General features: G+C 36.9%; 1 protein-coding gene and 1 long non-coding RNA gene across 7 annotated transcripts in view; both read left to right on the top strand.

The window, feature by feature from the left end:
• LOC127874693 (uncharacterized) overlaps positions 1–24,235 on the top strand; it is a 228,251-nt gene extending 204,016 nt beyond the window's left edge. Inside the window, exons 1-2 of one of the 4 annotated variants that reach the window (XR_008047049.1) lie at positions 3,710–3,777; positions 22,650–24,235. This is a non-coding gene — a long non-coding RNA (uncharacterized LOC127874693). Of the gene's footprint in view, positions 1–3,709; positions 3,790–5,384; positions 5,401–22,649 lie in introns of those variants that run through there. The other 3 variants (XR_008047051.1, XR_008047050.1, XR_008047052.1) reach the window with 3 other exon arrangements.
• Positions 203–24,235, top strand: LOC127874691 (deubiquitinase DESI2-like). 3 transcript variants are annotated; one of them, XM_052419202.1, is made up of 6 exons: positions 203–363; positions 8,883–8,994; positions 15,997–16,069; positions 19,311–19,404; positions 20,538–20,679; positions 22,203–24,235. In XM_052419202.1, exons 2-6 carry the CDS (start codon positions 8,956–8,958, stop codon positions 22,485–22,487), a joined length of 633 nt encoding a protein of 210 aa, XP_052275162.1. In that variant the 5' UTR covers positions 203–363; positions 8,883–8,955; the 3' UTR covers positions 22,488–24,235. The 3 variants fall into 3 exon arrangements, with proteins under 3 accessions (XP_052275162.1, XP_052275161.1, XP_052275160.1); XM_052419201.1 differs by lacking the exons at positions 203–363; positions 8,883–8,994 and adding an exon at positions 11,093–11,230 and having other exon boundaries at positions 22,203–22,499; positions 23,455–24,235; XM_052419200.1 differs by lacking the exons at positions 203–363; positions 8,883–8,994 and adding an exon at positions 11,093–11,230.
• Positions 24,236–27,698: the final 3,463 nt, after the last annotated feature.

Genomic DNA, 27,698 nt, shown 5'->3' with positions numbered 1-27,698 from the left:
GAATTCTAAATAATAAATAATATCATTTTTTAGTTTCAATCTCTGATTAAATATGTAGAAATATAAAAATCTATTTAAAAAGAAATTTAAAAAATCACTGCAAGTATAAAATTTGATTACTTCAACTATAATAATCGATTTAATTCTTTTATTGGGTTTTAAATGGAATCAGACTACACAAAATTCGCTTACGTAGTATTCACTTCCGGGTTCATTAAACGGATGGGGAATGACTAACGAATAAATGTGATAAACAAATTCAATAATTTAATACGAAACAAATCGCCAAATTTGAATATTGAAATTGCATATATGTAATTATTCATCAATTTTAAAAGAATCAATAATTTGTCATTATGAATGGTGAGTAAATTTCAGTCCTCTTTGAAGTCTGTCTCTGTTGATGAAAAATGTGAAAACAGTATTTATTATGAACTATTTTGTTTTTTATGTAATCAAAATTGTACACGAAGTTGTAAGTCTAAGAAGGGTGGCACCGAGTTTAAATGAACAAATGTTTTAAGTTTGGTTAAAAGGGATAAACAGGGTAACTCATTAATAATTTTTGCTTAGTGTAATGTGTTTATCTTTTCTTCTTCTTCTACTTCTACTCGATACTTCCTACAGTCAATTACTGACTATGACAGGAAGGCGTCTGTCGGGGGACAGAGAATGTTAAAAGTCATGTGTTAAAAATATATATACAGTATGTACATGGAATTGATGTTAATTGACATACAAAATAAAATGGTGACGAACAATGTAAAGTTATTACATTGACTACTGATAAAAGTATAAAAACAAGATACTTATATTTATTTCGGGACAGCGGCCAAGCCTGCAGTAAACTGACTGAGGCTGGTGCTGCTCTTAACGTTGTATGGCAGGCCATTCCAATACCTGATTGCCCTTGGGAAAAAAGAATTTTGATGATAAGTTGTTCTAGAGAAGGGTACCAAGAAGTTTAAATGTCTTGTTGTTGTAAGATGTTGGTGGTCTACATAGATTAGATGATGTTCAATTTTATAAAGTAGTGTCAAGGATGAGTTTATTCTTCTCTGTTCTAGAGTTTGCCAGTTTAGTGTCTTTATCATATGTGAAACGCTACTGGTGTAATGGTAGTCATTTAACACATAACGGGCTGCTGATCTTTGCACTCTTTCTATTTGATATGTTAGATTTTTCTGCCATGGATGCCAAATTGAGGAACAATATTCCAGTTGCGGTCTGACATATGTTTTGTATGCTGTTTCTTTTATTTGTTTGTTATTTGTTTTGACATTTCTCTTGATAAATTTTAATGTGTTAGTAGCTTTAGATGTTATGTTATTTATATGCGTTTTCCAGTTGAGATCATTGCTTATAGTTAGTCCGAGATATTTTGCTTTTTCTGTTGTTTTAAGTTCTATATTATGAAGTTTATAAGGGAAATAAATTATCTTTTTATGCCCCCCTTCAAAGAAGAGGGGGTATATTGCTTTGCTCATGTCTGTCGGTCTGTCGGTCGGTCTGTCCGTCCACCAGGTGGTTGTCAGACGATAACTCAAGAACGCTTGTGCCTAGGATCATGAAACTTCATAGGTACATTGATCATGACTAGCAGATGACCCCTATTGATTTTGAGGTCACTAGGTCAAAGGTCAAGGTCACGGTGACTCGAAATAGTAAAATGGTTTTTTGAATGATAATTTTAGAATGCATACGCGGCCAACAGGGCACACTCTGAACAATATTACTGAAGCAACTGGTCTGTAATCCTAAATCTATAATTATCAGTCCAATGAAACATCATCCTTTTAGTAAAATACAGTGGATCAGTAAAAATATTATCAGAATATGAGATTTTTTGTATATTTTGTGAATTAAATATTGTGTTAATGTTTAATTTTGTTGATTAATATAAATATAAGTAGGACAGGGGAGGTAATACACTACAGGGGAAACAAATGCAATAAGTTTAAATTTATTGTTACAGATTTGCCTCCCTTGTAATATATTTAAATTTTACCAAATGTAAGGCTAACTGCATTTTTGTAATGCATACTACTACTACTACTACTACAACTACTTCTACTACTGCTACTACTGCTGCTGCTGCTGCTGCTGCTGCTACTACTACTACTACTACTACTTCTACTACTACTACTACTACTACTACTACTACTACTACTACTACTACTACTACTACTACTTCTACTGCTACTTCTACTACTACTACTACTACTACTACTACTACTACTACAACTACTCTACTACTACTACTACTACTACTACTACTACTACTACTACTACTACTACTACTACTACTACTACTACTACTACTTCTACTACTGCTCTACTACTACTACTACTACTACTACTACTACTACTACTACTACTACTACTACTTACTACTACTACTACTACTACTACTACTACTACTACTACTACTACTATTTCTTTTGCTACCACCACCACCACCTACTACTACTACTACTCTATTACTACTACTACTACTACTACTACTACTACTACTACTACTTCTACTACTACTACTACAACTACTACTACTACTCTACTACTACTACTACTACTACTACTACTACTACTACTTCTACTACTACTACTACTACTACTACTACTACTATTTCTTCCACCACCACCACCACCACCACCATTCACAGTGACAAAAAACGTATTCAGTGACAAAAACGTATTCACACAATGGCTGCTACTACAACTTATAGCCCATATAGGGGGGCATGCATGTTTTACAAACAGCCCTTGTTCTTTTTAGTTATTCTTATTACTTCACACTTATCAGGATTAAATTCCATGGACCAGTTATCTTCCCATTTTTCTAGTTTGTGTAGGTCATTTTGGAGTGTGTAACAATCATTTTCTTTATTAATGGTGAGGTAGACCACCGTATCATCGGCAAAGAGCCATGCCCTACTTTTTAGGGAGTCTGGAAGGTCGTTAATGTAGGCTAGAAATAAGCAGGGCCCCAGTACGGACCCTTGGGGTACACCTGACATGACTGGGGCTGAGTTTGATTTTTGGCCTTCAACCACTACAGTTTGTGTTCGATGTTTTAGGAAAGAAGAAATCCAAGAAGTAGTGTTGCTGTTTACACCAAGTTTGAATACTAAGAGTTCGTGGTCTACTTTATCGAAAGCTATACTAAAATCCATTACTATTAGGTCAGTTTGTTTACCAGCTTCTAGGTTATCATAAATTTCTTGAGAAAAGGAGATTAATTGTGTTTCACAGCTATGTTTAGAACGGAATCCGTGTTGGAATGGATTAAGAAGATCTTTAGTGTCAAAATAATTCATGAGGTTTGAAACAATGATGTGTTCCATTAATTTTGAGGATATACAAGTGAGGGAGATGGGCCGATTCTTCAGGATATACCATGTATATTATATATATCGTTAGAGTACCTCTTCTCGAACCTCACCTCTTTGCAAACCCTTCATTTGTTTTCATTTCATACGCATGCGCGCACACGCACTTCGTCACCGTTTTTTTCTTTATTAAAATAATTTGTTTACGCCGACTCGCACGTAGCAGCAAATCAACGAAAATACGTAAAAAACCTGTAAAATAAGTAGATTAATCATAAAACCCCTGTAGAATAAGTAGATTAATCAGATTAATCATAAAACCCCTGTAGAATAAGTATATTAATCATAAAACACGTACAAATTATAGTATTTCTTAATGCTTTTTATGTCCCCCACTATAGTAGTGGGGGACATATTGTTTTTGCCCTGTCTGTTGGTCTGTTGGTTGGTCTGTTGGTTGGTTGGTTTGCGCCAACTTTAACATTTGCAATAATTTTTGCAATACTGAAGATAGGAACTTGATATTTGGCATGCATATGTATCTCATGGAGCTGCACATTTTGAGTGGTGAAAGGTCAAGGTCAAGGTCATCCTTCAAGGTCAAAGGTCAAATATATGGGTCAAAATCGCTCATTTAATGTCACTTTTGCAGAATTTCAATATTCAAGATAGCAACTTGATATTTGGCATGCATGTGTATCTGATGGAGCTGCACAATTTGAGTGGTGAAAGGTCAAGGTCAGCCTTCAAGGTCAGATGTCAAATATATGTGGCAAAAATCGCTCATTTTATGAGTACTTTTGCAATATTGAAGATAGCAACTTGATATTTGGCATGCATGTGTATCTCATGGAGCTGCACATTTTGAGTGGTGAAAGGTCAAGGTCATCCTTCAAGGTCAGAGGTCAAATATATGTGGCCCAAATCGCTAATTTTATGAATACTTTTGCAATATTGAAGATAGCAACTTGATATTTGGCATGCATGTGTATCTCATGGAGCTGCACATTTTTAGTGGCGAAAGGTCAAGGTCAAGGTCATCCTTCAAGGTCAAATATATGGGTCAAAATTGCTCATGTAATGTCACTTCTGCAATATTGAAGCTAGCAATTTTATATTTGAAATGCATGTGTATCTCATGGAGTTGCACATTTTGAGTGTTGAAGGGTTAAGGTCAAGGTCATCCTACAAGGTCAAACGTCATATAGGGGGACATTGTGTTTCACAAACACATCTTGTTACATATGTAATGATTTTGATTAAAAAAACTTAAATAAACATGGTCTTCTTTTCTTTCTCAACTTTGCTTGACAATTTACAAAAATCGGCTGCTGTAAATTGTAATAAGTCACGTGACCATGGTCAAATCATGGGGCGAAATAATGTTTAATGGTGTACACTGAATGGTTCGAAAGCAGGTACTCGTTGTTTGGGCGGCATTGAAAGTTTTACATGATATGGTGGTGCTGGAAACTTGCAAAAAATCTGTTATCAAAAGAGGATTAACATAACAATTAAAGTTGCCAGCCATGTAGAAACAAGTTATTTTTCAAAAAGAGTTCCTATTAATATGTTTCACTATTTTCAATCTTAATCATCACTATATTTGACGTGTCATAAATTAAGGTTCTAAGATGGTTCGTCCATGATAATATATAATGGCAACAAACAGCAGTTGTAATTTCCAACATGCAGTTTCGTTTGGATTTCCTTAGCCCTTTGTTTAAATACACTTATTTCCTCAATTTGAACTGGAATCAATTAATATAATACAAGGGTTTCACTGGCCCAAATTTTTTTCACCTCTTTCGTGATGTGAAAACCACCATTTAATCCTACCTTATTTTTAATGACTATCATTTAAAAACCTTACAGCTAAAATAATGTCATTGACTATATTATTAATTTTATTACTATAATAATTACCTTAATTACAAGAAGTAACTTAATAAGTCTTAATACGCTTTATTTTTATTTAAATAACATTTTTCCATATGATGAGCCAGTGTAGTATAGTAGTGGGGGACATATTGTTTTTGCCCTGTCTGTTGGTTGGTTGGTCTGTTGGTTGGTCTGTTTGCGCCAACTTTAACATTTTGCAATAACTTTTGCTATATTGAATATAGCAACTTGATATTTGGCATGCATGTGTATCTCATGGAGCTGCACATTTTGAGTGGTGAAAGGTCAAGGTCAAGGTCATCCTTCAAGGTCAGAGGTCAAATATATGTGGCCAAAATCGCTCATTTTATAAAATACTTTTGCAATATTGAAGATAGCAACTTGATATTTGGCATGCATGTGTATCTCATGGATCTGCACATTTTGAGTGGTGAAAGGTCAAGGTCAAGGTCATCCTTCAAGGTCAGAGGTCAAATATATGTGGCCCAAATCGCTTATTTTATGAATACTTTTGCAATATTGAAGATAGCAACTTGATATTTGGCATGCATGTGTATCTCATGGAGCTGCACATTTTGAGTGGTGAAAGGTCAAGGTCATCCTTCAAGGTCATATGTCAAATATATGTAGCCCAAATTGCTTATTTTATGAATACTTTTGCAATATTGAAGATAGCAACTTGATATTTGGCATGCATGTGCATGTGGAGCTGCACATTTTGAGTGGTGAAAGGTCAAGGTCATCCTTCAAGGTAAAATATATGGGTCAAAATTGCTCATGTAATGTCACTTCTGTAATATTGAAGCTAGCAATTTTATATTTGAAATGCTTGTGTATCTCATGGAGCTGCACATTTTGAGTGGTGAAGGGTCAAGGTCATCCTTCAAGGTCAAACGTCATATAGGGGGACATTGTGTTTCACAAACACATCTTGTTTTTCATTCAAAATCGGGTCCGGTAACCGGACCCATTCCCAATGGAAAAAGAATATATTTTTCCCAAATGGGAGCTAAAAATTCCCAATGGAAGGTTTCAAAAAAAAAAAATTTTTTTTTTTTAGATCTCAATATTTTGTTCATCTCACATCCATATAAGATCAACCTTAGTAAATATTATACTGGACACACTTGAATCCTCAATTTTGAAGCATATGTTAGCAAAACAACAACAACACTAATTTCCCAATTTTAGTAAAAAAAACGCGAATTTTCCCAATCCAAAGGGACATGGCCCCATTCCCAAAATGGTGAAAAAAAACACTGTGAGCAAACAGGTGACCCAAAAATTATATTATGTAAACATTACTGCAAACATAGGCTGCATAAATACATGTAAATGTATTTTAGATTTAGTCATTTGTTTCAAGCTCTAAAATAAAAATTATTGTCACCGTGAAGTAGCATGAAATTGATTATCTATATTATTACACTTTGCTTCAACTCATTTACCAATATCAGCATTGTTGAAATTTTCATTAGGTCGCAAAAATTTAGAACAATATGAAATTAACATTTTACTTGCAGAGCGCTTAATCCTCAATCCAAATAATACTAGTTAGTAGTATTTGTTGAAATACACAACTGTCTGCCCTTATTCATGTTAAATTTCATGGAGGACAGTGTTAACAAGTTTAGGTATCAAATCCAAAAAGAATTAAGATTTGATGTTTTTTCCATGCTGTAAATTTACCTCGTTTTAAACTAAAAGGAAAACACATTTTAAACACAGACAGATGCTGACTCACTATACAATGTACATAAATATTCACTTTCGCCTGAAATTTAGAAAATACTTTGTATGTGTCTAGTGTTTGCCTAGGTTCCAACTTTAGGGGGAAGTCTCTTCTCTCTTGACTGCCATTTATTGAAAAGTCAGCAGAAATCAAGGAGAAGTCAGGTTGTTTGCTAATCTTTTGAATATCTTGTAATTAGTTGCATTGTGTATTGTGTGGGTCACACATCGAAGGTCTTTGATGTGAATGCCGAGTTAGGGCCTGTTTGTAGGGAGTTTATGCTGTAGGCTTGTAACACGATCAGCAAGTGGTCATTTCAGAAGGCATTAATCAATATTACTTTACCGGAAGCATGCACATACTGATAGAGCATTATTGAATTAGTTCCACAGAGGATAAGATTTGAGAAAACTATTAACATTTTACTGCATCTGATTAATTGGATTTTAAACAGGTGTGATAAATAAATGTATTTGCTGGAATTTGAATGGGAGGTTGAAAAAAAGAGCAACATGAATTTCTCCTAGCTCTTTAAAGAAAGCGAAGTTAAGCAACTTTCGGCGAAGATTACGTCCAATTCCCCCTCTTGGCTGACACTTGATGTGTTGCAGGCAGGCTTTATTTAAATTTGCTTATTGATTGGTCATTAGAAAATAAGAAAATCATATAAGAAAAACTGTGCCGGTTGCTTGCACATCACGTTACCTTGTTTTCAAATGGAATGCCTCCATCCTGCTTGGCAATTAACATAATATAGTTTGACTGCGGGCAGATTTATATCTGTTGGGATTGACATCATTATTAAAAAGTCATGCAAGTTATGAGGGTTTCACAAACATTTCTTGTTCATCTTAACACTTGTGAATGCGTTGTCTTTCATTTTTATATGATATTTTTATGCCCCCCTTCGAAGAAGAGGGGGTATATTGCTTTGCTCATGTCGGTCTGTCAGTTGGTCTGTCGGTCCGTCCACCAGGTGGTTGTCAGACGATAACTCAAAAACGCTTAGGCCTAGGATCATGAAACTTCATAGGTACATTGATCATGACTCGCAGATGACCCCTATTGATTTTGAGGTCACTAGGTCAAAGGTCACTGTGACCCGAAATAGTAAAATGGTTTTCGGATGATAATTCAAGAACGCTTATGCCTAGGATCATGAAACTTGATAGGTAGATTGATCATGACTAGCAGATGACCCCTATTGATTTTCAGGTCACTAGGTCAAAGGTCAAGGTCACGGTGACCCAAAATAGTAAAATGGTTTCCGGATGATAATTCAAGAACGCTTATGCCTAGGATCATGAAACTTGATAGGTAGATTGATCATGACTAGCAGATGACCCCTATTGATTTTCAGGTCACTAGGTCTAAGGTCATGGTCACGGTGACCCGAAATAGTAAAATGGTTTCCGGATGATAACTCAAGAACGCTTATGCCTAGGATCATGAAACTTGATTGGTACATTGATCATGACTCGCAGATGACCCCTATTGATTTTCAGGTCACTAGATCAAAGGTCAAGGTCACGGTGACCCGAAATAGTAAAATGGTTTCCGGATGATAACTCAAGAACGCTTATGCCTAGGATCATGAAACTTGATAGGTACTTGATCATGACTGGCAGATGACCCCTATTGATTTTCAGGTCACTAGGTCAAAGGTCAAGGTCACAGTGACCTGAAATAGTAAAATGGTTTCCTGATGATAACTCAAGAAAGCTTATGGCTAGGATCATGAAACTTCATAGGTACATAGATCATGACGCGCAGATGACCCCTATTGATTTTCAGGTCACTAGGTCGAAGGTCAAGCTCACAGTGACATAAAACTTATTTACAAAATGGCTGTCACTACAACAGAGAGCCCATATGGGGGGCATGCATGTTTTACAAACAGCCCTTGTTTTCTATTTCAGCATCCTATATATGAAGATGGTTGTGTATTCCATAAAATAGATTTCTAGAGTAGCAGAGAGAAAATAAAGCAACATGGCTAGAGAACCAGTCATTGTCAATGTCTATGATATGGTGAGTAAGGTTTTGCCAGTGTGCTATGATATAAGAACTGATCAATTCAAATATGTTTATTGGACGATAAGCATTCATAATATTTAACTTAAGGTTTTCATTTATAGTTAAACTTAAAATTAGAAAACTGATAGTTTGAATTTTCTAGCCTCTATTTTTTTTACTCATGCATTTTGTAAGTTTATTATAGGGCTAGGCCTAGAACCAATCATATCTCTGCATGGATGTTTGGATATTTAATGGAGACTTCACATGTTTTTTGTTAAGCAATTATGTAGTTTAACAGACTAAGTCATTATGGTCAGACCTGCAGTTTAGCAGAAATATGCCCTGTTGTATTTCAACTGTTCTATTCCAGTAGCCCAAAACTTAATGTGTGTAAAGTGTGGCCCCAGAATAGCCCATGACTCTATGCATGTGTGTAAAGTGTGGCCCCAGAATAGCCTATGACTCTATGCATGGGTGTAATGTGTGGCCCCAGAATAGCCCATGACTCTATGCATGTGTGTAAAGTGTGGCCCCAGAATAGCCCATGACTCTATGCATGTGTGTAAAGTGTGGCCCCAGAATAGCCCATGACTCTATGCATGTGTGTAAAGTGTGGCCCCAGAATAGCCCATGACTCTATGCATGTGTGTTAAGTGTGGCCCCAGAATAGCCCATGACTCTATGCATGTGTGTAAAGTGTGGCCCCAGAATAGCCCATGACTCTATGCATGTGTGTAAAGTGTGGCCCCAGAATAGCCCATGACTCTATGCATGTGTGTAAAGTGTGGCCCCAGAATAGCCCATGGCTCTATGCATGTGTGTAAAGTGTGGCCCCAGAATAGCCCATCAGGGACTACCCTAGGCCTTAAAAATAGGAAGAAGTGACTTCTCCTTTGTTCTGAAACAGGGAGAAGTTTGGAAAATCAGGGAGACGTTTGTGCAAACAATATCAAAAACAAAGCGTGTTTATTTTACAACTTTTATTATTTCTATCATTATACTATGTTTATTTGTAAAAACAATAAATTCTCACTAAAATCTTCTTCATCATAACACATTTAAGTCATTTAATAATTTGTACTCAGGGCTAGCGCTGGCCCAAAATATCTTTGAGCCACCCAGATCTATGGGGGTCCGGGGGCATGCCCCCCCCCCCACCCCCCGAAAAAATTTTGGATCCTAGATTATCTGTGGTGCGTTTTGGGCCTTTTGCCAACCAGTTTTCGTTTGTTTAAAATAACAATATATACAAGCACATGTCACATATCATAATATACATCACAATTTTCACAGTTATAGAGATATTTTCATACAGCACATTTTTAACAACATGATGAATGGCATGTAAAATACAAGCATACATTTCATTCACAAAATACATTGCAAACAAATCCTGCTATGCACAGAGAACAAATTCATGACATGTATCATTATTATTTCATTATTATTCTGCGATGTTTTTTTACAAGCCCACAGTTTGTAGATCACTTTAAAGTCAACATCTTTGCAGTATTTTCCTTCAATTGAGATTTTCATGAGATGTTACAAATTTTATAGACGATATGAATTACTGTTCCTATGTGTTACAAATTCGTAACTTTAATTAAACTTGAATTGTAATTAAACCGCGCGTGTTTTTCACGTTTTCCTTTGATTAAAATACGCCGCTGTTAGTTAGCATAGTGTGTGAGTAAAACGATCAAATTAATTAATAATCACCTTTTCATCGGCAGAAAGTTGTAACATCAACGACATAGAACTAATTATTTAATTATCACTCTTTTATTTAGATCGATAGTCAGCTTGGAAATAATTAATTTATGGTCAGGCTTATTTTCATTTTTAATCTTATCATACGACATTTGCGACCGACCGCTATTTTGTTGCAGACGACAATATTAACTGTGTATTCAAAGCTCCACCCATTTTTACGTTTCATTCAACAACGTCATTTCATGTGTAAGCGAACTCAGTTTTGATTGGCCAGCTACCATGTGCACTTCAATAACAATAAGGTCAAGCGATGTCTCGATACAGGTGCAGACCGGTTTTTGTTCACTGTTCAAATTGCGAATTCTTTCATTGAAACAAAGAGAAAAATATAGAAAACCAGTTTCGGGTTAAAATGGCGGCGGTTTTCAATGAAAATTTACGATATTTTAGCATTTTCGCAAATCGGATTTTTCTTGAGCCAAATTCTCAATATTTTCGCAAATGGCTCAAGTGGCGAACGACAGCGCGAGCCCTGGTACTGGTAGCAACTTTTCATCACATATTTATCATCATTATATTATCATCATCCCTATGACTGCTTTTGTAACAAAACACAATCTTAATCTTAATCCATGGAACATCTAGTACATCTATTACTGTTTATCCGAATACTTTACATGTCCGGAATATGTTCACTTAAGAATGCCTTACCTGTTTACTTTAATAATCAAAATTTTTCTTGTTGCTATCCGGTTTAACAAACCTTATCAAATGTTTGTTAAATTCAGTTAATGCTTTCTCCATTATTGAATCACCATTACTTGTAATGTGAATCCCCAGCTTTGAATTGAACGCGGGTGTAATGTTACAATTCGTCCGCCATTTGCAATGTTGATGGTCATGACATAGCAATTTAATTCTACTCGGATAATTTATATCTAATCGAGGAAATGTGTGTTTTCAATATTTATGTGTAGTATTATGACTTATAGTATCAAAAATGAACTGTGATTCCAGTTTATAGAAGATGGGTGTTACTCGTAATTTTCGGTGGATTAACAAACTGACAAAACTCGCTGGGCTTTATAGTGGATCTACGCAATTTATTGACCTTTGATCAAGTTTGTTTTTTCTTGAATTATTTTTTCCGACTTTCTTTAACCGTGCTGTCTGCCAAAAACCTGCAATTATCGGATGGTCAAACAATTATCACGTAATCAGAAGACAACTTGCGGCACGCGCGAAGAGGCACTAGTGTGTTGTTATAGCAACCAATATTAAGGGGACTGCTTTGTCACGGTCAATTAACGATCTGTGCGGTGGGAAATTTTGTCACCGTTAGATAAACAACAAACAATAAACTTGCTTATCGCCTGCGGGCGGTAGCACGCCTTAGCAAAAATAATCGGGCGGCTTGATTTTCGCTTTTCCGGTCTTGTTTACTCAAAAAATCGGGCGACTTTATCTTCGCTTTTCTGGGCTCGTAGGGCGAAATCACGGGCGTAAGAGCGAAATTATCGCTCATAGTCGCCCGTAGGGTAGTCCCTGAGCCCATGACTCTATGCATGTGTGTAAAGTGTGGCCCCAGAATAGCCCATGACTCTATGCATGTGTGTAAAGTGTGGCCCCAGAATAGCCCATGACTCTATGCATGTGTGTAAAGTGTGACCCCAGAATAGCCCATGACTCTATGCATGTGTGTAAAGTGTGGCCCCAGAATAGCCCATGACTCTATGCATGTGTGTAAAGTGTGGCCCCAGAATAGCCCTTGACTCTATGCATGTGTGTAAAGTGTGGCCCCAGAATAGCCCATGACTCTATGCATGTGTGTAAAGTGTGGCCCCAGAATAGCCCATGACTCTATGCATGTGTGTTAAGTGTGGCCCCAGAATAGCCCATGACTATGCATGTGTGTAAAGTGTGGCCCCAGAATAGCCCATGACTCTATGCATGTGTGTAAAGGGTGGCCCCAGAATAGCCCATGACTCTATGCATGTGTGTAAAGTGTGGCCCCAGAATAGCCCATGACTCTATGCATGTGTGTAAAGTGTGGCCCCAGAATAGCCCATGACTCTATGCATGTGTGTAAAGTGTGGCCCCAGAATAGCCCATGACTCTATGCATGTGTGTAAAGTGTTGCCCCAGAATAGCCCATGACTCTATGCATGTGTGTATAGTGTGGCCCCAGAATAGCCCATGACTCTATGCATGTTAGTAAAGTGTGGCCCCAGAATAGCCCATGACTCTATGCATGTGTGTAAAGTAGGCCCCAGAATAGCCCATGACTCTATGCATGTGTGTAAAGTGTGGTCCCAGAATAGCCCATGACTCTATGCATGTGTGTAAAGTGTGGCCCCAGAATAGCCCATGACTCTATGCATGTGTGTAAAGTGTGGCCCCAGAATAGCCCATGACTCTATGCATGTGTGTAAAGTGTGGCCCCAGAATAGCCCATGACTCTATGCATGTGTGTAAAGTGTGGCCCCAGAATAGCCCATGACTCTATGCATGTGTGTAAAGTGTGGCCCCAGAATATCCCATGACTCTATGCATGTGTGTAAAGTGTGACCCCAGAATAGCCCATGACTCTATGCATGTGTGTAAAGTGTGGCCCCAGAATAGCCCATGACTCTATGCATGTGTGTAAAGTGTGGCCCCAGAATAGCCCATGACTCTATGCATGTGTGTAAAGTGTGGCCCCAGAATATCCCATGACTCTATGCATGTGTGTAAAGTGTGGCCCCAGAATAGCCCATGACTCTATGCATGTGTGTAAAGTGTGGCCCCAGAATATCCCATGACTCTATGCATGTGTGTAAAGTGTGGCCCCAGAATAGCCCATGACTCTATGCATGTGTGTAAAGTGTGGCCCCAGAATAGCCCATGACTCTATGCATGTGTGTAAAGTGTGGCCCCAGAATAGCCCATGACTCTATGCATGTGTGTAAAGTGTGGCCCCAGAATAGCCCATGCAAGCACTACAGCCAAATAAGGGACAATACTTTCTGCCTAAACTGGATTTACCCTAAGAAGAAACTTCCTTTAACCTTAAAATACCATAAGGGCAGAAGCCTGTGCAAATAGCACAAGCTAATCTGGGACAACACTTTACGCACATGCATTAAACCCATTGTTCCAGAGTAAGACTCATACGTATACATGTATATGAAGTTAACATGTGAAGTTTCTGTGACTATCAAGCTGATCACCCTCTTTTTGGCTGCTTAAGTCCTCCAAATAATTGTTAGCGACCAAAAGCAATTATAAATAGACTTGCTTAGTTGCAATATATATATAAAAGGCAATGTACATATATACTGTAGCAGTATCAGTGCTCCAGCTATGCATAAATTGAAGGGCGCCCCGCCCTGCCCTTCCGAACCTCCGCCCTGCCCTTTCTAGTGCCCCCCCCCCCCTGCCTTAAAAAAAACACAAAAAAAAGTACACTTTTGACAAAAACTGCGCGTCGAAAGTGCCCTTTTGATAAAAAAGCCCCCCTGCCCTTTTCAAATCCTAGCTGAAGCACTGAGTATGATTGGTCAATTAATGCAGCTGTTGCATTTTTTCAATTAAGTAAATGAACAATAACAAATTGAGTCAGTATTCATTGTGATACACTTACATGTAATTGTAAATGCAATATACATTGTTATTAAGGATGTGTAGGAAATGCTTAATGTGGGATATCTAACTAATGACTTGAAATTCATTTTCCTGATATACAAAGAAATTATAATTATTTGATGGAAATCTTGGATTGCTTGTCAGAGAATTTTACGTAAGACAAATATAACATCACTGAGAATTTGAATTATTGTAAATACCATTGTTATCATATGTACATGTATCATTTGTCTGTTTCGGTTTCGGATATGTTATTGATTTTTAGTGATAATTAAAGCGGGTATATACGATATTGTCAAATATTAATGAATTTATATAAAATGTGTAAAAAAACTTATTATATATATATATTTCAATATAAATTAAAATAAAAGTTAAGAAGAACATGTGTCGAAAAATGTGAAATAAGCCAGATATTTAATTCTGAAATTGAAAACGGCTGTACAGCCGAATTCGCCAGCATGTATACCATACATGTACGATGTGAATCTTAACTTAGTTTAACGGTTTATTTGAATTCCTGCAACGATATCTATTCATACGACACACGAACACTAACTCCGATCCTAATACATAGACGAATGCTTCGGTTATTGTAGGAAAATATGTACGTCACAATCGGCTCGGGGCGCTAATTTGTCTTTGCTGCATTTTATGAAATTTGGCTTTAATGTATCATTTTTCTTGCCTATTTTGTGTTATTGTAACATATTTTATCAATATATTACAATTAAACACATATAAAAAATCGTATATACCCGATTTTATAAATTGTTAAAATTGACAAAAATAATGAACATCTAAGCACAGTCATGATTATTTGATACGCTAATTGCTACATGTAGATATAACTACTTTATATATATCTCATAGACCAAATATCTTTTACACATCACAAATTAGTTTTCAAATTGAAACTTCATTTACAGTCACTTGAAACAGATACATGAAGAATGATTGATGGGATATTTTCAAATAATATAATATAAGCATTACATAACTGAAATAATGTTTTAAATAGCAAACTATCCGAAAAGATTAAAAACTTCAATAATTGTTGCAAAATATAAAAAGATGGTGAAATATGAGCTGAACTGAGGGAAAACAGGACTTCATGCGTGTACATAAAGTGTCATCTTAGATTAGCCTTTGCAGTCCGCACAGACTAGATATTGGGGGACACTCTCTCTCTAGACTGGATTTGTATGAGAAGAGACTTCCTTTTTACAAATTTTTATGCCCCCGGATCGAAAGATCAGGTATATTGTTTTTGGCCTGTCTGTCATTGTATGTGTCCGTGTGTGTGTCCCAAAACTTTAACCAAAACTTGAACCTTCTTCATAACTTTTGTAATATTGAACGTAGCAACTTGATATTTGGCATGCATGTGTATCTCATGGAGCTGCACATTTTGAGTGGTGAAAGTTCAAGGTCATCCTTCAAGGTCAAAGGTAAAAAAAAATAATTCAAAGCGGCGCATTAGGGGGCATTGTGTTTCTGACAAACACATCTCTTGTTTTATAAAAGCTTTATGTGTTGTCTCTATTTAGCATGTGAAGACTGCACTTTCTAATCTGGGTGACGCTTTTTGCACATGCATTAAGTCTAGTTTTCCCAAAGCGCAGCTTATATATTGTTTTTCACCAACCTTGATTGCCAATAATGTGTTTGTTTCAGTACTGGATCAATGAGTACACTTCACATATAGGCGTAGGGGTCTACCATTCGGGAGTGTCAGTCTATGGGACAGGTAGGGCTTACCATGCAGTCATTATTAGTGTGCCTTGCTTGCAAGCTTTCATTCATTTATTCTTAGATCCAACATACATGTATGTCTTACTTGATTTGAACATAGTTGTTTTGTTTAGGCTAATTGTGTGACAACAGCATTTTGGACAGTGCAGTATATGTTTATTTTTATCTAAATTGCCATTATATACACTTTTTCTGTTGTTTCTTGGTGTTGTGTTTAGCATTCCTAATCAAAATTTGCTCATAGTGAGCTATTGTCCTTAGTGAGACATCAACATTTATCTCGTGAAAGCTCTAAATGCGTTTTATGAACCAATTTAAAAAAAAAAGTTTGGTCTGTTACAAAACTTGCCAGCAAGGTTCAACAGTTTCCCTCATAGTGCTGTAGTGAAACCTTGTGACACTCAAGAGTTCACATTTATGTCCAATCTTTATAAAAAAGTGACCCGATGATATCTCAGCTGAGTTCAAAACTGGGTCAAGTCGAGTCAAAAAGTAGGTCACTAGATCAAATTAAAGAATAAGCTTGTGAACACTCTAGATGCCAAATTGTGTCTTGTTCTGACAAAACTGGGCATAATGCATATGCGTATAGTGCCATCCCAGATTAGCCTGTGCAGTCCGCATAGGCTAATCAGGGACGACAATTTCCGCTTAAACTTGATTTTCAGTAAGAAGGGACTTCCTTCAAACTAAAAATACCATAAAAGCGGAAAGTGTCGTCCCTGATTAGCCTGTGCGAACTGCACAGGCTAATCTGGGACGACACTTAACACACATGAATTAAGCCCAGTTTTCTCAGAACAAGACACAATTTATCTTCTTTAAGCTTAAACAGAGCACGTGTCTGAATGATATTTTGGTCCTATTCCAAACTGGGTCACGTGGGGTCAAAAAAGTTCACTCAATAAATCTAAAGAAAAAGAAAAAGCTTTTAATGACCCAAAGTGGTTTTTACAAAAAGTCAAACTAAAAGCAAACCAAACTAGCAATTCAAATTCAGTAAATCGTTACAAAGTACATTTTCAGCATCAAAATGTATTTTTGTAGCTCACCTGATTGCTCAGGTAAGCATTTGTGACAGGTCTTTGTCCTTCTTCCGTCCGTCCGTCGTCCACATTTGGTTTGTAAACACTATAGAGGCCACATTTCATGTCGGATCTTCATGAAACTTGGTCAGAAGATTTGTGCCAGTGATATCTCGATCAAGTTCGAAACTGGGTCATGCTGGGTCGAAAACTAGGTAACAAGGTCAAAAAAAAAGAAAAAACCTTAAAAACACTGTAGAAGTCACATTTCATGCCCAATCTTCATGTAACTTTGTCAAAATGTTTGCCTTATTGATATGTTGGTCGAGTTCGAAAATGATTCCGGTCCGTTGAATAACATGACTGCCGGGGGGGGGTGCAGTTTTCCTTATTTGGCTATAGAGAAACCTTGTAAACACTCTAGAAGTCACAATTTTTGCCCAATCATCATGAAAGTTGGTCAAAACATTGGTTTTATTGATATCTCGGACGAGTTCGAAAATGGTCCAGATCGGTGAAAAAACATGGCCGCCAGTTGGCGGGGCATTTTTCTCTATATGTATATAGTGAAAACATGTGAACACTCTAGAAGTCACATTTTTGGCCCAATTTGCATGAAATTTGGTCAGAATATTTGTTTCCTTGATATGAGAGTTGAGTTCGAAAATGGTTCCGGTCAGTTAAAAAACATGGCTGCGGGGGGGGGGGGGGGGGGGGCAGTTTTCCTAATTTGGCTTTATAGAAACCTTGTAAACTCTCTAGAAGTCATAATTTTTGCCCAATCATCATGAAAATTGTTCAAAACATTGGTTTTATTGATATCTCGGACGAGTTCGAAAATGGTCCAGATCGGTGAAAAAACATGGCCGCCATTGGGCGGGGCATTTTTCTCTATATGTATACACTCTAGAAGTCACAATTTTTGCCCAATCATCATGAAAGTTGGTCAAAACATTGGTTTTATTGATATCTCGGACGAGTTCGAAAATGGTCAAGATCGGTGAAAAAACATGGCCGTCAGTGGGCGGGGCATTTGTCTCTATATGTATATAGCGAAAACATGTGAACACTCTAGAAGTCACATTTTTGGTCCAATTTGCATGAAATTTGGTCAGAACATTTGTTTCCTTGATATTAGAGTTGAGTTCGAAAATGGTTCTGGTCAGTTGAATAACATGGCTGCCGGGGGGGGGGGCAGTTTTCCTAATTTGGCTTTATAGAAACCTTGTAAACTCTCTAGAAGTCATAATTTTTGCCCAATCATCATGAAAATTGTTCAAAACATTGGTTTTATTGATATCTCGGACGAGTTCGAAAATGGTCCAGATCGGTGAAAAAACATGGCCGCCAGTGGGCGGGGCATTTTTCTCAATATGTATATAGTGAAACATGTGAACACTCTAGAAGTCACATTTTATGGCCCAATTTTCATGAAATTTGGTCAGAACATTTGTTTCCTTGATATGAGAGTTGAGTTCAAAAATGTTTCCGGTCAGTTAAATAACATGGCTGCCGGGGGGGACAGTTTTCTTATATTTATATAGTAAAAAAAGCTTTTAAACACTCTAGAAGTCACATTTTTTGCCCAATCATCATGAATCTTGATACAAAGATTGGTTTTATATATATATCACATAATTAATTCCATAATTATTGCCCTTAGATTGTCCAAATTTTCATTATATTATACAAAATCCTTGTAAACACTCTAGAGGTCACAATTTTGTTTCAGATTTTATGAATCTTGGGCATAATATTTATTTTTGTAAGCAAAGTTTGATGTTTGGTAAGGGGGGGGGGGGGTCAACTCAAAATATAGGTCACCAGGTCAAATCTTACAAAAACGAAAACACTCCATATGCCAGAGTTTTGGTTCAATAATGATGAAACTTTACCAGGATGTTTGTCTGGACAATATCTAGGTCAGGTTTGACGTTTGGTAAAGATTGAGTGAACCGACTCCTCTCAGGTGAGCGAACTAGGGCCATCTTTGCCCTCTTGTTTAATTAAAGACTTAAAAAAGATGTACAATAGCAACATAATTAGCAAAATTGAAAAATCCATTACTTATATAGCTTGGCAAAATTATAAATCAATAAAATGATAAAGCATATTTGAAATTTGTACATGTATAAAGAACAATATTGTTCATTACATTATACATGCAAAGGTAAATATTTCTGGCTATATAACCGCCTCTTTGGGTTGCAGAATATGCGTATGGCGGCCATCCACTACCGATGTCAGGAGTGTTTGAGATTGTACCAAAGGATGCTGAGGATCTGGGAGAACAGTTTAAATTCAAGTGTGTACCAAGAGTTGGGAATTGGGGCTAGTTTTCAATGAATACTCTTAATATTTATGTGTAATCTTAGCCAACATATTGAAACATGAATGTGGGCTGTGAAAAACTTATCGTTTTTGTTTGTGTGTATGTTTATGTTTAGATGATAGTATATAACTTAATTTCTTAAAGATGAGTTTTTACCTCTATAATTTGAATTTCTTTGTACTGCAATCGCTGATCTTTATGATTCATGCTGATTTCCCTGGGACTTGTTCACAGTTTGGGAAAATGAAAATGTTTAAAATAATTGTCATACATTCAAAAAAGAATGTATTCATTACGTTAAAACAAGTGAAATAATACTCCTGACTAAGACTTAATGTTCAAAATATTGTTTCATTAACAGATAATCATCATTTAAAATTCTGTAAAAAAGTAAAGCATTTGTATTGTTTTTCCTCGATTTTGCAAATATGTTGAGTTTAAATATGTCATAATGTGGATTATCTGTTATCTGTCAATTTGAAAGACTGGTGCAATGGTATCGCACACACACTTTTTCTAACAGAGGTACTGGGTTTGAATCTGGGGAATGGCTAAACAAAATATTCAACTTTTTTTATTACTATTATAATAAGTTAAGACTTTTCAAAACATTATAGGTCTGTTTGTAAAAAAAATTGATGACGTTTTTTTTTAAATACCAAAATCTGTGAATAAGTCCTTTATAACATGTTAATTATGACTTAATGCCTTGATAGATTTCCTGAGAAGAACATGATATTATATGTGTGTATCATTAAGTTTAAGTTTCTATTTATCTGTGACATGTATGAGCGCTGTTCTGTGAAAAATGGGTTTAATGCATGTGCCTAAAGTGTGGTCCCAGTTTAGCCTGTGCAGTCCGCCCAGGTTAATCAGGGACAACACTTTCCGCCTTAACTTGATTTTTGCTAACAAAAAACTTTCTTGAAACAAAAATATTAAAGCGGGCAGTGTCGTCCCTGATAAGCCTGTGTGGACTGCACAGGCTAATCTGGGACAACACTTTAGGCACATGTATTAAACCCCTTTTTCGCAGAGTGTGGCTCATATTCATACCAGGTTCAGCATGGGAAGAGATTATAAAGCAGACACAACTTATTTTTCAGGGAATCCATTGTGCTAGGTTCCACCGATTTCACCATGAATGACATAAGCAAGATTGTTGAGGAGCTGGGGAAGCAATTCAAAGGCGACCAGTACCATCTTCTGAACAAGAACTGTAATCACTTCACGGCAGCTTTGACAAAAGTAAGTTGATGACGAATAATATCAAACAGAATGTCCCAAGAATAGTTTACAGTTATCGACTAGTAGACCATTGAATGAGCCAGGTTGTGTCAAAATTAGTCTTATGCTATTATGTGGCCAGTGTAGCTCCTGCCTAGTCTACGCAATTGTGCAGTCTGGTCTGATAAAAAATAAATAATTTGTCCGAGGAAAAGATTTGTAGTAGCCTGGATGGGTACATGAGCACAGTTCTTTATAAGCAACTTAACACAACCACTGTAATAAAAACTGTTTAATTTCAGACGTTCTTCAGTTACATGTACATCATACAAAGGCCAATTAAAAAGAGTGCCATTCCTGGTTTCCTTCCTTGCCTATGATTTATTGTTCCTGCTAGTCCTGAAATCTGTCAATAGATTAGTTTATTGTGCTAAATCTCTGACATTACACAATCATGGCACACACATTAGCCCCCCCCCCCCCCACGATAATTATCCCCCACCAGAGGCAGAGGGATATTGTTTTGGCGTTGTCCGTCCGTCAGGCTGTCCGTCTGGCACTTTTGTGTCCGGAGCCATATCTTGGAAGTGCTTTGGCGGATTTCATTGAAACTTGGTATGAGTATATATAAGCATAAGATGATGATGCACGCCAAATGGCATTGTACACCATCTGTTAAAAACAGAGTTATGGCTCTTTGTATCTTGAAAAAATGCTTTTTACTATAGGCACTTTTGTGTCCGGAGCCATATCTTGGAAGTGCTTTGGCGGATTTCATTGAAACTTGGTATGAGTATATATATGCATAAGAGGATGATGCACGCCAAATGGCATTGTACACCATCTGTTAAAAACAGAGTTATGGCCCTATGTATCTTGAAAAAATGCTTTTTACTATAGGCACTTTTGTGTCCGGAGCCATATCTTGGAAGTGCTTTGGCGGATTTCATTGAAACTTGGTATGAGTATATATCCCCCGCCAGAGGCGGAGGGATATTGTTTTGGCGTTGTCCTGCTGTCAGTTCGTCCGTCACTTTTGTGTCTGGAGCCATATCTTGGATGTGCTTTGGCAGATTTCATTAAAACTTGGTATGAGTATATATGGATAAGAGGATGATGCACGCCAAATGGCATTGTACACTATTGAATAATAGCGGAGTTATGGCCGTTTGTATTTGAAAAAATGCTTTTTTTGTGTGTCCAGAGCCATATCTTGTGTCCAGAAGTATATTGGCGGGGGATATCAATTCAACAAATTTGCTTGTTTTTGTTATTTATTGCAAATTCATTTGAGCCTATGTTTAATGCATGTGCATAATATGTCATCCAAGATTAGCTAGTGCAGTCTGGAGAGGCTAATTAAGGACAACACTTTCAGCCTAAACTGGATTTTTGCTAAGCCGAAACTTCCTATAAATGGAAGATAAAAGCACAAAGTGCAATCACTGATAGCCTACACTGCATAGGCTAATCTGGTATGCATTAAGCCCCATTTTCCCAATGCAAGGCTCATTTGTAAAGCTTGTTTGAATCTCCAATCTCAGATCCTGTGTGGAAAGGAGCCACCAAGCTGGGTGAACCGGTTGGCGTACATGAGCTCCTGCATACCATTCCTAGAGCGGGCACTGCCCAAGGAGTGGCTCACCCCGATCCCTCTCCAGTCTGTGATCGATCCAGCCACCGAGGTGACAGACGACCATCAACATGTGCCGAACGGGCACCGTCCCCCGTCGGGTCCCACATATCCCACGAGACTTTTCAAGGACACGAGCCCGTTTGAGAATCAAACTCAAGGCTTGTTTGGTAGTGATCGTGACCGAAGACATTGATGAAGGTGTTAGGTGGGTTGTGTGTGTGGTGGGGATGGAAAGGTGGGAAGGCCTCATGGATTAGTACATAGAGATTTAATATTTAGATGTGCAATTTTTATGTCCCCCACTATAGTAGTGGGGGACATATTGTTTTTGCCCTGTCTGTTGGTCTGTTGGTAGGTCTGTTGGTTTGCGCCAACTTAAACATTTTGCAATAACATTTGCTATATTGAATATAGCAACTTGATATATGGCATGCATGTGTATCTCATGGAGCTGCACTTTTTGAGTTGTGAAAGGTCGAGGTCAAGGTCATCCTTCAAGGTCAGAGGTCAAATATATGTGGCCAAAATCGCTCATTTTATGAATGCTTTTGCAATATTGAAGATAGCAAATTGATATTTGGCATGCATGTGTATCTCATGGAGCTGCACATTTTGAGTGGTTAAAGGTCAAGATCAAGGTCATCCTTCAAGGTCAGAGGTCAAATATATGTGGCCCAAATCGCTTATTTAATGAATACTTTTGAAATATTGAAGATAGCAACTTGATATTTGGCATGCATGTGTATCTCATGGAGCTGCACAATTTGAGTGGTGAAAGGTCAAGGTCATCCTTCAAGGTCAGAGGTCAAATATATGTGGCCAAAATCGCGTATTTTATAAATACTTTTGCAATATTGAAGATAGCAACTTGATATTTGGCATGCATGTGTATCTCATGGAGCTGCACATTTTGAGTGGTGAAAGCTCAAGGTCAAGGTCATCCTTCAAGGTCAAATATATGGGTCAAAATTGCTCATGTAATGTCACTTCTGCAATATTGAAGCTAGCAATTTTATATTTGAAATGCATGTGTATCTCATGGAGCTGCACATTTTGAGTGGTGAAGGGTCAAGGTCAAGGTCATCCTTCAAGGTCAAACGTCATATAGGGGGACATTGTGTTTCACAAACGCATCTTGTTAAATCTTGTTTGTGTTTCAGATATGGCGCTATGAAAAAAAGGTTTCTTGTTAGATCAAACATCTGTTTCTGCTCAAGAAATCATGAAGACTTGTTTAAATTGCTCTCAAAATGGAAATGTTAGCATGGTGGTCACTTTCAAAAGTTGCAGTATGACTAATTTAGTGTTGCCTATAATGCCTCACTGCATGAGTGGCCAAAAAGAAATTGTAGTACTGTTTATGATTGGTTGTTTATTAGTTTCATTCCCATAGACTCCTAGATCTTATACAGAACATATGTGTGATGATGATATGTAGAGATTGTAATAAAAAAACGTATCTGAAAGCACTGCTGAATTAAAGACAAAATATAAGGAACGTGTATATTCTAGATCATATTACTATCTTGTAAGAATACCAGGGTGCAGGATCAACAGGGTTCTCGGGGTTTACACATGGGCTGGACAGAAGGAAAACACACTGTCAATTAAGTGCATTACAGACAGTTTTTATATGTTATTTGGAAAAAAAGCTCCACTTACTGGTGTGTTTTCATCCATTAACATCCATTTGTGAACCCCATATAGTCATGTGATCCTGCACCCTGAAATACTCTCCAGCCCCATGGATCATCATTATTATATTGCGAGATTATGCTATAATTGTTTTAGAATGGTGTTTTAATCACTATTCATTGTCAATTCAAAATAATACTTGTTAAACACTGTAATAAGCTGCTGATATCATGTCACATACACATATTTTTGTAATATGGTGATGTTGACTAAGCATTATTTCCTCAGATTGATGTTATCTTACTACAGGAATAATTGTGTCTTGCATTGTGTTGTTTGTATAGTCCCATGTGAGTGAAGTTATTTTGTTTGATATGAGCATCACTCTGTGAAAATGGGGTTAAATGCATGTGCGTAAAGTGTCGTCCCACATTAGCCTGTGCAGGGACGACATTTCCCGCCTTAACTGGATTTTTACTAAGAAGAGACTTTCTTTTAACGAAAAATATCATTAAAGCAGAAAGTGTTGTCCTTGATTAACATGTGCGGACTGCACAGGCTAAATTGGGGTGACACTTTACGCAAATGCATTAAACCCCCTTTTCACAGAGCACAGCCCATGTGTATGTTGGGTGTATTTGTTTACAGTTTTGTCTAATATTTTTTTCAATATAGATGAATAGTAATTTGTTACAAAAAAATTAAGCTCATACATCGTAAAGTTATATTTCAGGCAATAATTGTATTGATTTGTATTTATAAAAAGCACTGTATATTTGGTCACCAGTGTTAGTGGCGTGTGTACCTAATTTATGCGATTTAAATATCATGCATTAGAAAACATTTAAAATGAAAGCATTCATTAATAAAGGTAATTGTTGTCATGAACCTTTGTTACTTTACAATATTGGGAACCAAAATTCTTGATACAGTAGACACCAATTTTTTCATCTTAAGGAATACTTATGTATCATGAAAACACTTGTGAACATGAAGGCTAATTGAATAATGCTTATTTTACATTGTGAATTTGTTAACACAAGACAAGCTATAATTAAGTATTATTGTGCTTAAAGTATTAAAGTGAAACAGTTGGTATTGTCAAACAAAGTTATGATTAATATATAAACTATCAGAGATTAAGCAAAACAAAGAAAATGTTTCACATTTTTTGTAAGGGTTATATACATCTTACACGAGTTTAGTATGTTTATTGTTATACATTTCATCAACAATGTTTATCTATTCATAAAAATATAGGAAACAATTTTGCAACATGAAAGCTTTAAGCATTTGTGTACATAGACATTGTTTTATAAACACCATGTGTTCATTGAATAATTCAAATACATTTAGTCAAATTTTGATATTTTTTCGTGTAGGATATTGGTTGAGTTTTTTTAATATATGAAACATTATTTATGAGTTTTAAATACTTCTTCATCTACTCATATTGATATCTTATATTGTGAGCAAATGAAATAATGTATAGAAAATTTCATTTTTATATTTGTACATATAAAATCTAGAACCCAATATGTTTTGTTGTATAAAGTAATTAATTAAGAATGTATTGTTACAATAAATATATTTTGAAAAGACATGGTTTGGTTAATAAAACATAATACGATTTGACTGCATGTTCACATATACAGTGGATATTCATCATATGTGTCGTGTTCTGAGAAAACTGGGCATAATGCACGTGCGTAAAGTGTCATCCCTGATTAGCCTGTGCGGACTGCCGGACTACACTTTCCGCCTAAACTAGATTTTTGCTAAGAAGAGAGTTTATTTAAACAGAATATACCATTAAAGCGGAAAGTGTCGTCCCTGATTAGCCTGTGTGGACTGCACAGGCTAATCTGGGATGACACTTTACGCACATGCATTAAGCCCAGTTTTCTCAGAACACGACTCATATATATATGGGTCTGCACAGGCTAATCAGGAAACAACACTGTCCGCTTTAAAGGTACTATTTGTTTACAGAAAGTCTCTTGTTAGCAAAATTCCAGTTTAGGTGGAAAGTGCCTCATGCATTAAACCCCTTTTCAGGGCATGGCTCATATATATAATATGCAATATTTCTCAGGCCACATGATGCAAGAAAGAGCACTGAGCTAAAGATTTCATCTGTAGTGTAGAATTAAAGACTTTTTACTATTGGTTACAGCGCTTCAGACAGCGTTACATCAACCTAGAGTATGTTTGTGTTGAAGAAACTGTATTGCTTAATAAAATGTGTTGACAATTGGTTCACAAAAATGCCAGACATGTATAAGTTTATAGTGAGTGTGGCATTTGGTCAACTTGTCTCTTTTATAAAGCCATTCCATGTAATGGAGTGTAAAGGAGAAAAGCGATCCAAGGAGAAATTGACTGTAACGCTGTGTGCTAGTCCCATGGGGGGGGGGGGGGGGGTGGGGAATCGCACAATGATTAAGATGGTATCCTCTGTGCGAAAACAGGTATTTTTTGCCGTATTATACCCTTTATATAATTTTTAAATGCCACTCACCTTCCAGCCATATCAGTAAGAAAGTGATTAGTTTTATCCCCCGCCAGAGGCGGAGGGATATTGTTTTTGGCGTTGTCCGTCCGTCCGGCACTTATGTGTCCGGAGCCATATCTTGGAAGTGCTTTTGCGGATTTCATTGAAACTTGGTATGAGTATATATATGCATAAGAGGATGATGCACGCCAAATGGCATTGTACACCATCTGTTAAAAACAGAGTTATGGCCCTTTGTATCTTGAAAAATGCTTTTTACTATAGGCACTTTTGTGTCCGGAGCCATATCTTGGAAGTGCTTTGGCGGATTTTATTGAAACTTGGTATGAGTATATATATGCATAAGAGGATAATGCACCCCAAATGACATTGTATACAATCTGTTAAAAACAGAGTTATGGCCCTTTGTATCTTGAAAAAATGCTTTTTACTATAGGCACTTTTGTGTCCGGAGCCATATCTTGGAAGTGCTTTGGCGGATTTCATTGAAACTTGGTATGAGTATATATCCCGCGCCAGAGGCTGAGGGATAATATCCCCCGCCAGAGGCGGAGGGATATTGTTTTGGCGTTGTCCGTCCGGCCGGCTGTCCGTCCGTCCGGCACTTTTGTGTCCGGAGCCATATCTTGGAAGTTCTTTGGTGGATTTCATTTAAACTTGGTATGAGTATATATATGCATAAGAGGATGATGCACGCCAAATGGCATTGTACACCATCTGTTAAAAACAGACTTATGGCCCTTTGTATCTTGAAAAAATGCTTTTTAGTGTCCGGAGCCGATATCTTGGAAGTGCTTTGGCGGATTTCATTGAAACTTGGTATGAGTATATATATGCATAAGGGGTGATGCACGCCAAATGGCATTGTACACCATCTGTTAAAAACAGACTTATGGCCCTTTGTATCTTGAAAAAATGCTTTTTACATAGGCACTTTTGTGTCCGGAGCCATATCTTGGAAGTGCTTTGGCGGATTTCATTTAAACTTGGTATGAGTATATAAATGCATAAGAGGATGATGCACACCAAATGGCATTGTACACCATCTGTTAAAAACAGAGTTATGGCCCTTTGTATCTTGAAAAAATGCTTTTTACTTGAGGCATTTTTGTGTCCGGAGCCATATCTTGGAAGCGCGTTTTTGTGAAGGCTTAAGAACCTTCCTTTGTCTTAGTTTTGTGTTATTGTCCTCCGTTCGTCCATCTATCATTATGTTCATCCGTCCAATTTGCACCCATCCTCAAACAAAGCATA

This window comes from Dreissena polymorpha, chromosome 3 (genome assembly GCF_020536995.1).
Source record: "Dreissena polymorpha isolate Duluth1 chromosome 3, UMN_Dpol_1.0, whole genome shotgun sequence".
NCBI classification, from domain to species: domain Eukaryota; kingdom Metazoa; phylum Mollusca; class Bivalvia; order Myida; family Dreissenidae; genus Dreissena; species Dreissena polymorpha.
This window is presented reverse-complemented; position numbering and strand designations above follow the sequence as displayed.